Genomic DNA, 13,063 nt, shown 5'->3' on the forward strand with positions numbered 1-13,063 from the left:
GTTTGAGGAATGTAAATTATTACTGTAGCCGTTATTCTCATGTGATTATACCTCATTACATTCCTCGAGAAAAGACTCTCAAAGGAAAGACGGACAAAAAGAAAATATAGGACACGTCGCGCAAAAATACATATGTAAAGTAAAGTAGGTTACGATGCAATGAATTTTTATGTGTGAATATGAATTTTCCATGGTAAACTTATAATCATTTCTGAATTTTGCAAAATCTTGTCACATATTAAAATACGTGACTGAACGAAAAGAAAGTATCAATAGAGAATAATAATATTTATAACGTTATCAAGTTTATACGAATGCCAGTTATATTGTAAAAAATATAGCAAACGCTATTATATAAATCAAATAAATTAATAATACGAATCAAATAAAAATTTGCAGTTAGCGTGTCTTTTTTTTTCTCGAATCGAGAAGCGATCGAGCATTGCTTTTCATTGTGATTGCCTATATTCGCGCGTTTTCTCAATCCATCGAATGCGTTCGCGCGCGCTGGTAAATGTTTCAGTGATGGGAATCAACGCTGTTGCAGACTCTGGCGCAGCCATTTCGTCGCTATTCCCTGAGATCATGACGCCCCGGATTATCGGGGCTCCTTCGCGCATAAGATTTCGCCGCAGCGCCCATGTTTCATGCGATATGAATAATAATCTATGGGATGACTACATCGCTCGCATGTGCCTCACGCAAGCGTGAGCCAACGCCGGATTTGGAATTTTTAATCGAGCTTCGGACATCGCGCGAAAATATTTTTTAGTAACAGAAAATCTCGCGACAATTACTCGGACAATAATATAAAACTGTGAATATAAATATAGATCTTCTCGTTTCATTTATAACAAAGTTTTATATCGATTTCCATCTCTATTCCCGTTCATTCGTAAATAAATCGTCTCTTCGTAATTGTTCTCGAGATTCGCGACGAAAGAAATGACTCGAGGTGTTAATCGTGAAACAATGTACGTTCAAATTACAAATTCCGTGGCGAAAAAAAGCTCGCGCCAAGTTGGCTCTCGCTCGTTAGGCGACGAGCGCGGCAAAAGTTACGCAAATATGTGCAGATAATGTTAGGAAGGGATGTTAAGAACGGGATGTAATTACAAGCGATAGTGCGATACTTTGCGGCTGTAAAACCTTTTGCAGTTTCTCTTATAAGGCCGATATTGCGTTCCCTAAACGTTCCACTCGCGAAAGCGCCGGAAGTGTGTCTCAATTATCGCGCGATGTCAAAAAATATATATATATATATATTTTTTTTTTTTAACGATTTATCGCGCAATAAATAACATATTATAGGGCGTATGTAACCAGCAGAACGTTTGGTGCATGTTTTATTCAACGGCCACTCGATAATAATCGGCAAAGGATCGGAGGAAGCACGTGAACCTGTCGAAATCTTCGAGATAAGAATTTTTTCATGTATCGCGTAATTTGTTCATCGGATTATTATATTATTATATTATATTCGCCCTCTCTCGTATTTATGAAATGTGCGCGGAAACATTTATAACAATACCAACAAAATATTTCGCATGTATAATACATGCGGAGAGCATAATCTAACTAACGTAACCACTGCAATATCAAATTTTGCATATTGTTTGCGTTTTATTTATTTGTGATGTATTTTTAAAAATTACGGCACCCGATAAAATAATGCTCGTATGTAAATGTTATTCTGTTTCTACTGCATACATTTTTCGAGATATATCACTTTATTTTAAATTTTTATTAATATACAAAGTACGTATATTTATTATTAGTACGTGTATAAATTAAAGAAATTTTCTTTTTCAATGCTACACTCGTTTTTCTAAAATGTTCAGTGTTCCTTTGTGATTGATAAATTATTATAACCAACAGAAATGAAAAAAAGCACGCGTGAAAAGCTGTCGTTACAACACTATTAATTATGCAATGAAAAATTGAGTTCGAAGAACTGTCTCGAATCTTAAAATTCACGAGCTTCCTCAAAATCGCCGATCAAACTGTTTCACATTTTTCCGTAACTTTTGGAACGATGCAGCAGTATGAGATGTACCGTTCGCATCGCGAATATACCGTTCTACTTTGAAATGCAATATGCACGACGATGGTACTTCTCTTGTCGAGGTCGAGTGGACACTCGTTTCTCGTTTAGTTTCATTATTCATCGCAAACTGTTATATATCGGTACACACACACATGACTAATGTAATACATCGGAGAGTTATTTTCCGATCAATTTAAATTAACTTGTATTAATTAATAGTCAAATGATATATGTGTTGCAACAATTCGAAAATAAAGAAATATGTGTGCGTTGTTATTAAAAGTCAAAATGTAATTTAAATCACCGATTCAAGAAAGAGAAATAAATCGATCCAAGCTGAATAATTACAAGCTGTTATAAATGATAAATCGTAATTATTTCAGTTTATCCCCCCCAATGAAATAAAGCAAACGTACAACATAGAGGACTAAATTGAAAATCATCGTGTGTCAATATCGCGAAATATCATATTGCGCGCGCGATGAAAAAAGAAACACGTGCGCAATATTTCGATGCTGATTGCAATTTGCATCGACGTATCGGCACGCAAAACCACGATGTTAAACGTGTGCTCGCTCGACACTCGGTGTGTGTTTCTCTCTCTCACTCTCTCTCTTTCTCTCTCTCTTTCTCTCTCTCTCTCTCTCTCTCTCTCTCTTTCTCTCTCGGCAACATGCTGTACCGCTACTATATGTATATATCAGATCAATGTGTATCCATAATAATCAAAATCCGAAACAAGACGCAGCTGATGAACTCACTTGTTGTAGAGTACTATGTCGGGCCGCCATATGTGATCAGACGGCACGTGCAACATGTGAACTCCTCCATACTCCTTCGGCTCCCATCGCAATTTGTAGTCGTACCATGACTTGAAACAGCCAATACAACAAATATAAACACATTATTGACACGCTTCTGCGTGTTATCGCGTTATCAAGTTTATTATAATAGAATTATTATAACATGAACAAATCGTCGAATTATACATTTAAGTGGAATAATATATTCTATGCATTTGTAAAAATTATAACATATAATATTTCGCTGTTATTCATAATAGATATGTTTTATTAATTGATATCAATATTTCTTGAATAATTAACATTAAAAAATAAACTTTTTGCAAATCAAGTTTCTTGGATACAAGTAGTAAATATCTTATTTTTCATTTAATTTTAAACATTCAAGTAAAAGATTATTTTATTTAGAAGTTGGAATTACAGAGAGAAATATTCAATCAAAATGCTTGAAAATCAAAATCATAATAAATGATAACTTTCACCTAAATTTTATTTGTTGAAAAAACTAATTTTAAATTAATCAAAACATCTTTTATTGATACGACAATTGATTTCTTAATTATTATATAATTATAAAATATATATAATATTTATTTAGATTTTTCTATATATTGTTTATATTAATTTAAATATTATTTTATATATAAACAGAGTTTATATATTCGATCCTTCATGTTTAAAAATTTTAATAATTTCGATTTCTACATCTCATATTGGTTTTTTTCACTTTTCCAGCCAGTTGTTACCCTAAAGTCCAGATATATTTTTTTATGATTTTTGTTGTTCTGAGACGGTAAAAGCTGCATTCTCCGACCGTCGCGGACTAAAAACCCAAGAGACAGTAGTAGCGCACTTTCTCTAGCAAATATTTCTCTCCGACATTTTTCCTAAAAAAACTTTCTTTGTCTACGATTTGACAGAGAATTTATTTTGTGCAGCTAGTGAATATATTTGAGCAAGCTACTCTCACACATGTTTTCTATATTCTTTGTTTATATATGAAGATTTTAAGTGTAAAATTTTCAACATCTCTAAATCTGCAGTCTTTTCATTATATATTACAGTTAACGTCACAAATATGAATTGCAAAATTAATAATTGATACATCCAAATATAAAGAGAAAAATAAGAAAAAAGAGAGGTAAATATATGGTATTTCTTCACCTTGCCTTTTTCTTCATTTTTATAAAGATAAATTGTCGCTTCATGAAATGTCTATCAAGCATATAGAAATCCTAAAAAAATCATAAAAATGAAAAGGTCAGGCCATGTTCAAAAGAAGGCACTCAAAAATTTAAACGATCTAATAATAAATTATCACGAAAAGTAACTGATATGTTATTCAAGGTGCCAGTTCAAAGTGAACATACGTAAAGTGTATATTATCTAAATTTAGTAATAATATATTACCATGAAAAATAACTGTGATATTTTATTCAAGGTGCAAGTTCACATTGAACATACATACATATAAGTAAAACTGATTACAATTTGATTCTAGAAAATAAGTGCGATATGTTATTCTTAGTGCACAAAATATAATAGTCGTTTATAGAGATTTGATTTGAAATTCATACTAGCCCGTACAATGAAAAATAATTGCTCGTAATTCCAGAGTACCAATTTGTTAATGACTCAGAAAAATAACATGGCGGCCTGCTCTCAAAAAACTATGATGTTTCTCGATGTCCATTTAGAAATAATGTCGAAGCTCTTACAGAATAATTACTACAACATTTGAAATACGAAAAGTATTACATTAGAAGAAGATTAGATTAGAATAAGGATTCAACGTATTTTTAAAAGCTCTACACACACAACGAAGTGAATATACAACACTATATACAAATACCTTTTTCTTCTGTGTTTCTGAAGAAAATCTTTTAAATAGAAAATAGTGCCTTGCGATCATGAAGAATAGGTTTTAAATAGCAAGGTTTCATTTGACTTATAATTTTCGATATTATTCTCTTAATTAATATGTAATTTTTTATTGTATATTACGACAAATAATCAGTAAACTTTTTAAGCGTATAGCTTTATTGTATATTACGACAAATAATCAGTAAACTTTTTAAGCGTATAGCTTTATTGTACTTGACCTGAGAACTGTACATTTATAAATTTTACTTAATATACACCCGTTTCGAGCAACAAGGCAAAGTTTTCTGATCAATAACTTACTCCCTGAAAATACGGTATAACACAAATCGGAAGTTGATACGAAAATTCGAAATTTTACTAAAGAAAGATTGGAGGTTTTTAATTTATACAATTTTCACAACTCTTATTTCAATTATTTATTCTACTCATCGAAAGTTTTTTGAAAGCAGGCCGCCATGTTATTTTTCTGAGTCATTAACAAATTGGTACTCTGGAATTACGAGCAATTATTTTTCATTGTACGGGCTAGTATGAATTTCAAATCAAATCTCTATAAACGACTATTATATTTTGTGCACTAAGAATAACATATCGCACTTATTTTCTAGAATCAAATTGTAATCAGTTTTACTTATATGTATGTATGTTCAATGTGAACTTGCACCTTGAATAAAATATCACAGTTATTTTTCATGGTAATATATTATTACTAAATTTAGATAATATACACTTTACGTATGTTCACTTTGAACTGGCACCTTGAATAACATATCAGTTACTTTTCGTGATAATTTATTATTAGATCGTTTAAATTTTTGAGTGCCTTCTTTTGAACATGGCCTGACCTTTTCATTTTTATGATTTTTTTAGGATATCACTTACTTTTTAAAGTACAGATATATAGAGCAGCTTTCTATAATAGTAATTCATGTATAAATTAATAGTAATTCAAGTATCACAAATATATGTATTTTCGATTCTTATCACATAACTTTGTATAAGTAACAATTTATGCAATACAGTTCAAAATAATTGAAATATATGGTATATATGTACATATATAAAATATATAATTATATTATAGTATACATATATATTTTATTTAATCATATATGTAAATGTTTGTATAATTGTAATAACTTTTAACGATACATTGCACATTTATTTCAATTGCAACAGAATGAATTTATATTCTTGTATGAATATTGAAAATAAAGAATGGGCCCCTCCATCGCCCATTCTCGTGAGAACGCAACCATATATATTTTTCTTCGTCTCTCCGATTTTAACACGACATACATATTTATGTCTGATAATTTTTTTCTTGATGATACTTTTTGAAATGTCATGAAGCCTAGGTCAAATTAGAAACTTATTGCACTCGTTTTAACGCAGCGCTTACAGCAGCTTTTATAAAGCGCCAGAGCAGCCGATATTTTATTTTGGCGCTTACGGCAACTTTTATACAGCGCTAGAACAGTTGATGTTTTAATGTAGCGTTTACGGCAGCCTTTATACAGCGCCAGAGCAGCCGATGTTTTATTTCGGCGCTTACGGCAGCCTTTATACAGCGCCAGAGCAGCCGATGTTTCATTTCGGCGCTTACGGCAGCCTTTATACAGCGCCATTATTTAATCTGTTCTAAGAACAATATGTATGCCCCTTGTGCTTCTTTGGGCCATTTTTTCTTGAACACTTCCATATCATTAGAATAATACCATTCCGATTTTGTGTCAGCTCTCAACATACACGTGTAGTGACCACGATTCATTTCTTCACCTTCGTGAAATATAGCGCTTATTACCTTGTACTTTTTTTCATTAATCGTGATATTACTCGTCGGCACGGCGTTAATCCGATTGTTGATAATTTTTTTAGAAGCACCGTTTACAAAAGTATATAAATTGAGCTGTATTACTACGACGGATAAAGTTGATTCGATTACGGTTTTCCTTTTCAACACGGTACCCTTACATTCGTTACAATTGCCGTTTATCGTTTCCCATTTAGAAAATTCTACATTAATCAAACTTTGTAGAGTGACACCTTTTTTCCTTTTTAATGTCAAATGTATAGGTAATATTAGCAAACTACTGCTTTCCAGCTTAGTTACATTGTAATTACATTTGACATTCGAGCAACATGTTACGTGCTTTAATTCGAGTTCTAATACATCATTGATGTCGGAATACGTCGACATTAGAGCCGTAAAAAATTCCGAAACATCTTGTTGTGTTCGTTCTTCGAAGCGTTTTCCGACAGATCTTCTAACCGCTTGAATGTTGCAATATTTACGTTCACCATACGCGCAGATAGCATCAGTCAATGCATTCGATGCCTTATTTTTCAGTATTTGTTGCCTAATACGTACGCAATGAAACGCACATTGTAATATTACATTAGCGTAACACGAAACAGCATCGTTATTGCAAAGGCCATATATTTTCCACGTAACTATACTTTCTGGTTCCTCACAATCATAATTCTGCACATCATCAATGATATTAGGGATAACCCATCGACGATCGTACATTTTCACAACCTTTTTCTCGGACCGATTGATTTGTGGCAGTTCAGATTTGAATATAGATCTCAGTCGATTATATTCTACAATGGCTCTCGAGTTTGCTTTAACTGATGCTGGATTGAAATTTATCAAATGTAGGCCTTCCAATTTACTTACTCGTGACAAACCTACATAGGCTTGACCATCACTGAATACAGTCGTTCCTAAATCCATCATTGCATTGTTACATGTAATTCCTTGACTTTTGTGTATAGTTATTCCATAACTGAGAGACAATGGAAATTGTTTCCGATGTACCACTAATTTGTGGAATACTTCAAATTTAATATCTACTTTCGTTATTGCGATTTCTTTGTTACCCGAAATAACTATTTTGATGGAATCAATACGATTGCCGTCAGCAGAGCGATTAACTGCAACTACATTGCCTATCGTTCCATTGACAAGTCCCAAAGTTACGTCAATGTTTCGTCGAATCATCACTTTAGCGCCAATTTTAATCGCTATTACTCTTTCAATGCCAGCTGTTTCAGACACTTTATCATCTTTGTCTTCTAAAATTTTATGCACCTTTTTTTTCATTGCTGGAGCACAGTCGACATCATCTTCTGCTATCAGTAGAATTTCATCGCTGTCGATTTTATCGAGCATTGCTGTGTTCAAAACCTTGCACAAATAACACGTGGGCAATAAACAAATTGTATCAATCGGTAATTGATTCATATAAGTGCAAAGTTCATTCAATCTTTCGTCGCAACTACTTTCTTTAAAATTGATTCTTCTAGACTGAAGAACATTGATGTCAGAATCCGTTACTAAACCTATTCGTATTCTAGAAAGTATATCACGATATGTATTATCGCATCTTTGTCGCATATTAATCAAAAGTTCGTCGTACTCGAACAATCTCCACAAATCACATCCACCCATGGTACCTAAATACTTCTGAATCTCTGATCGAGACATTTTAACAAACGAAAATTGTCCTTTTACAGGAGGAAGCTGCAACAAGTCCCCAAACAGGAGAATGTGTTTTCTGCCAAAGAAACCATCATCTGTATCTGTCGTATCAAAGATTTCACATAATCGTAGATTGATAAACATAAGTGTCACATTTGAAATCATGGATACTTCATCGATTATAAATAATTCGACATTCTTTAACTTGTCTCTCAAAGTTTTCAAGACCATGTCTGACAATTGCGTATATTTTGGTGTAGATTCATGACTAACGGGTAGTTGAAACATTCTATGGATTGTCAAGCCATCGATATTGAATGCTGCGATACCCGTGGGAGCAGATATGGCAGTCGTTTTTTCCAAATTTATTCTGATCCAATGTTTAATCGTTTCAATTAGAAAACTTTTCCCTGTACCACCCTCGCCACTTACGTACAGTCGCAGAATCTGATTCTTATCTTGTAAAACTTGGCATACTCCATCAAAGACTCTTTTCTGGTCTTTGTTCAATTGCGACATCATTTGCGATAAATCAATCGGGTCGTCAATCTTACCAAAATCTTCCAGATCTTTCATCGCGTCGTCAGCTTCTATCGGATTACAATCCAGTTCATCGTCATCGGATTTGTCTCTGTCTGCTGTTTTCAGATCATTTTCGCGCTTCTCGATTAATTCAGCAACGTTCTCAAAAGCTTTCTGTATTTCTTCGAGCCTTTCGTGATATTTCATTGCCTTCGTTAAAACAGACTCTGAATTCTTAAAGGCATCCGTGTAAGTCTCGAATGCATGTACCTTTGAGTTCACTCAAATCTCTCCATGGTTTGAACAGAAGAAGCAGCAAGTAAAAGTATTTTTCGGGCTCAGTTTTTATATTAAATCGATAATGATTAATTAAATAACCCTTTTTTCGTTTTTTTAAAAATAAACCCGATGCCAGTTTGTAACACTTGACTTCGTCATTATTTGACATCTGTTTCGTAATTTCCCAGAATTTGGCAAAATCGTACAAATTTAATGATTCTAATTCCTGAGGTCTATTTGGATAGTAATCATCGATGAGTGACGAACAGTAAATATTCGTAGAATTTTCATCGAGAGCTTTAATTTCATTAAATGTTTTAACTTAGTCCCCGTGTCGCGGACTATCCACATGTGGATAGCGTTGCAGAAAATTATTATGAAAAAATAGTATAAATAAAATGATAACGTAACATAATAAAAGTATTTAATAAATATCAAAAAGTTGCAAATATCATTATATAAATATATATTTATAAAAGAATATGTTTATGATATACTAAACATGTGATATGCAATACTGCATATATGTAATTATATATAATATAAAAAAATATATCACATAATATACGAATACATCAGAATATTTAAAGTCTTCAAAGTGATGATAGTTCACATGATGTCAGATTTACCAAATGTTGACTTTGAACGAGATGTATATCAATTTATTGTAAGTAATGCAAAAAAACTTGAAGAGTTTATTTTTGACCAGCAGTTTTTCTCATTGAAATATTAATTCTTATATTTAGAAATGTATGTAGAAGTTATAATATGCTCTATTACACATTTAAGGAGGCATATATAAATTATCAATTTTGATATTTTGACATGTTATGTAACAAGAGAAACATGATTATTCTTCATTAATAATATCAGAGGAGGCCACTTTTATATTCTACTTAATTTGTAGTTTCTTATTACTACTAAAATAAATGTACTTTTAATAAGAGTAAATAAAAAAAGCGATTTATAAATCATTGTCCGAAAAAAGATGTATAAGCTATGTCAAAGCTGATCTAAAATTTTTATGAAATCAGCTATAAATATTTTAGAAAGAAAATTAAATAATATAAAATTATGTTACTCAAAGAAATGTTTTGTGTGTACACACCGATAAAGTTAAAAAAAAAAGTAAAATTATTTGATACAGCAAAAATTGGAAAATTTATCTGCTCTAAAATGCAAGATGCCAAGTCAAAAATTAAAATTTAAAAACTTATGCAAATTTAAAATTAATATAAAATAAAAAGAAATAATAAAATTTTAGTTAAAAAAACTGGGCGCGCTGCTAAATAATATTCTAATGATATTAAAATTAAATTGTTACTTTTAAACTCATTGCAATTAAAAGGGGGGAGAAAGAATGAAAGAGGGTTAGAGAGGACGAAAGAAAGTGAAAGAGGACGAAAGAGGGTGAGAGGGAATGAAAGAGGGTGAAAGACGACGAAACAGGGTGAAACAGGGTGAGAGGGAATGAAAAAGGGTGAGAGAGGACGAAAGAGGGTGAAAGAGGACGAAAGAGGGCAAAAGAGGGTAAAAGAGGACGAAAAAGGGTGAAAGAGGACGAAAGAGGGTGAGAAAGGACGTACGAGGGTGAAAGAGGTGAGAGAGAGTGAGAGAGGACGAAAGAGGGTGAAAGAGAATAAAAGAGGTGAGAGGACGAAGGAGAGTGAAAGAGGACGAAAGAGGGTGAAAGAGAATGAAATAGGGTGAAAAAAAATGAAAGAGAGTGAGAGAAGACAAAGGAGAGTGAAAGAGGACGAAAGAGGGTGAAAGAGGTCGAAAAAAGGTGAGAGAGGACGAAAGAGGGTGAAAGAGGACGAAAGAGGGTGAAAGAGGGCGAAAGAGAGTGAGAGGGAATGAAGAGGGTGAGACAGAATGAAAGAGGGTGAGAGAGAACGAAGGAGAGTGAAAGAGGACGAAAGAGGGTGAAAGAGAATGAAATAGGGTGAAAAAAATGAAAGAGAGTGAGAGAAGACAAAGGAGAGTGAAAGAGGACGAAAGAGGGTGAAAGAGGTCGAAAAAGGGTGAGAGAGGACGAAAGAGGGTGAAAGAGGGCGAAATAGGGTGAAAGAGGACGAAAGAGGGTGAGAGAGGACGAAAGAGGGTGAAAGAGGGTGAGAGGACGAAAGAGGACGAAAGAGGGTGAGAGAGGACGAAAGAGAGTGAAAGAGGACGAAATTGGGTGAAAGAGGGCGAAAGAGGACGAAAGAGGGTGAAAGAGGACGAAAGAGGACGAAAGAGGGTGAAAGAGGGCGAAATAGGGTGAAAGAGGACGAAAGAGGGTGAGAGAGGACGAAAGAGGGTGAAAGAGAACGAAAGAGGGTGAGAGGACGAAAGAGGGTGAAAGAGGGCGAAAGAGGGTGAAAGAGGACGAAAGAGAGTGAAAGAGGATGAAAGAGTGAGAGAGAATGAAAGAGGGTGAGAGAGGACGAAAGAGGGTGAAAGAGGCGAAAGATGGTGAAAAAGGACGAAAGAGGACGAAAGAGGACGAAAGAGGGTGAAAGATGGTGAAAGAGGACGAAAGAGGGTGAAAGAGGGTGAAAGAGGGTGAAAGATGACAACAGAGGGTGAGAGAGAACAAAAAGACTGAAAAAATAGGACGAAAGAGGGTGAGTTAGGGCGAAAGAGGGGTGGGATTGGGGTGGGGGTGGGGGCGGGATGTGGGAGGGAGAGGGGTGGGTGGAAGTTGAGGGAGGTGTGAGTAAAAGGTGAGAAGAGATTTATATATATATATAATCCCGATGACGTCAGCGGACGCGGACAGAGAAGAAGAAGAAGAAGAAGAAGACGACGTTTCTTAATTTTTCATGAAAAACGTCACTTTTTGACCGCTTGTATCTCCGGAACGGCTTGACCGATTTTATTTTTTCTTGGCTCAAATTACTCGTGGCGATGCCGCCTTTCAGGTTATATTACATGCAATTCAAAATTTTTTATATTTTAGTAGTTCTACACCCCCAAAAAATGGACTTTGATGGGGAAGGATAAGGAGTCTTGTAGTGTCTTTTAAGGTCTTTTAGGGTTTGAACATGGCTTGACCGATTTTATTTTTTCTTGGCTCAAATTACTCGTGGCGATGCCGCCTTTCAGGTTATATTACGTGCAATTCAAAATTTTTTATATTTTAGTAGTTCTACACCCCCAAAGAATGGACTTTGATGGTGCAGGATAAGGAGACTTTTAGTGTCTTTTAAGGTCTTTTAGGGTTTGAACATGGCCGGAGACACTACCGCGTCTCCTGATATCTATGTATGTTGTGAATAAAATAATATATAATGAACAAAATCTCGCCAAAACCAGGTAAACATTGCATTCAAGAAAGCACAAATTTATTTTTAATACTTAAAGTATATATTTACACATATGTCTCTAATCCTTTCTATCATCTTTTACTTTTAATTTTACAAAGATATTTGTCGTTATAATATTTTTAATAACTTATTATAATTCCCTATGTGTATATTTGAAAATATTTTTTTTACAAAATTAAAAATAATGGATAATATAATAAATGTTGATAAACGTCATAAAGAGAGTTCAAAATCTTCACAATTAGAGATATTTTTAGCAATCTCTAGGAAGATTACATAAAATAAAAAATAATTTATATCACTCACCGATGCGATGTGCAATAGCGGAGCTGTGGTATATAATGTTGGTTCTGTAAAATACAAATATATCCAAATTATAAAGCAGTGTCCAAAATATTTAAAAATAAATATTTTTTTAAATGATTATTTCCCTACAATTAATTATTTCATTTGCGAGTAGATCTTTAATTAAAAAATGTCATAAATAATTATTTTTATGGATTATAAACTTTTATAAAATATAATAAATAAAAATTTAATTTATATATAATTTAAGTTATTATAAATCTAAAACAAAATGTTAAAATATTTTATATATATATTTCTCTATATAGATATTTATTAATTATTATAATATTTTATGATAATACTTCAATATTATTTTAATATTTAAAAATAAAAATTTAGAATATTTTATTTGCATTATACACACGAGATGATGTAAAATGGA

At 33.1% G+C, this 13,063-nt stretch overlaps 1 protein-coding gene across 2 annotated transcripts in view; it reads right to left on the reverse strand.

Moving 5' to 3' along the window:
* nAChRalpha4 (nicotinic acetylcholine receptor alpha4) overlaps window positions 1-13,063 on the reverse strand; it is a 205,406-nt gene that overhangs the window by 106,100 nt on the left and 86,243 nt on the right. For both annotated transcript variants that reach the window (XM_085485293.1, XM_085485292.1), the window contains exon 4: window positions 2,809-2,918. In XM_085485293.1, coding sequence (XP_085341419.1) covers window positions 2,809-2,918 — 110 coding nt within the window. The remainder of the gene's footprint in view (window positions 1-2,808; window positions 2,919-13,063) is intronic.

The sequence above is a fragment of the Nylanderia fulva genome, unplaced genomic scaffold (genome assembly GCF_048542155.1).
Source record: "Nylanderia fulva isolate GAGA-0341 unplaced genomic scaffold, ASM4854215v1 Scaffold36, whole genome shotgun sequence".
Lineage (NCBI taxonomy): Eukaryota > Metazoa > Arthropoda > Insecta > Hymenoptera > Formicidae > Nylanderia > Nylanderia fulva.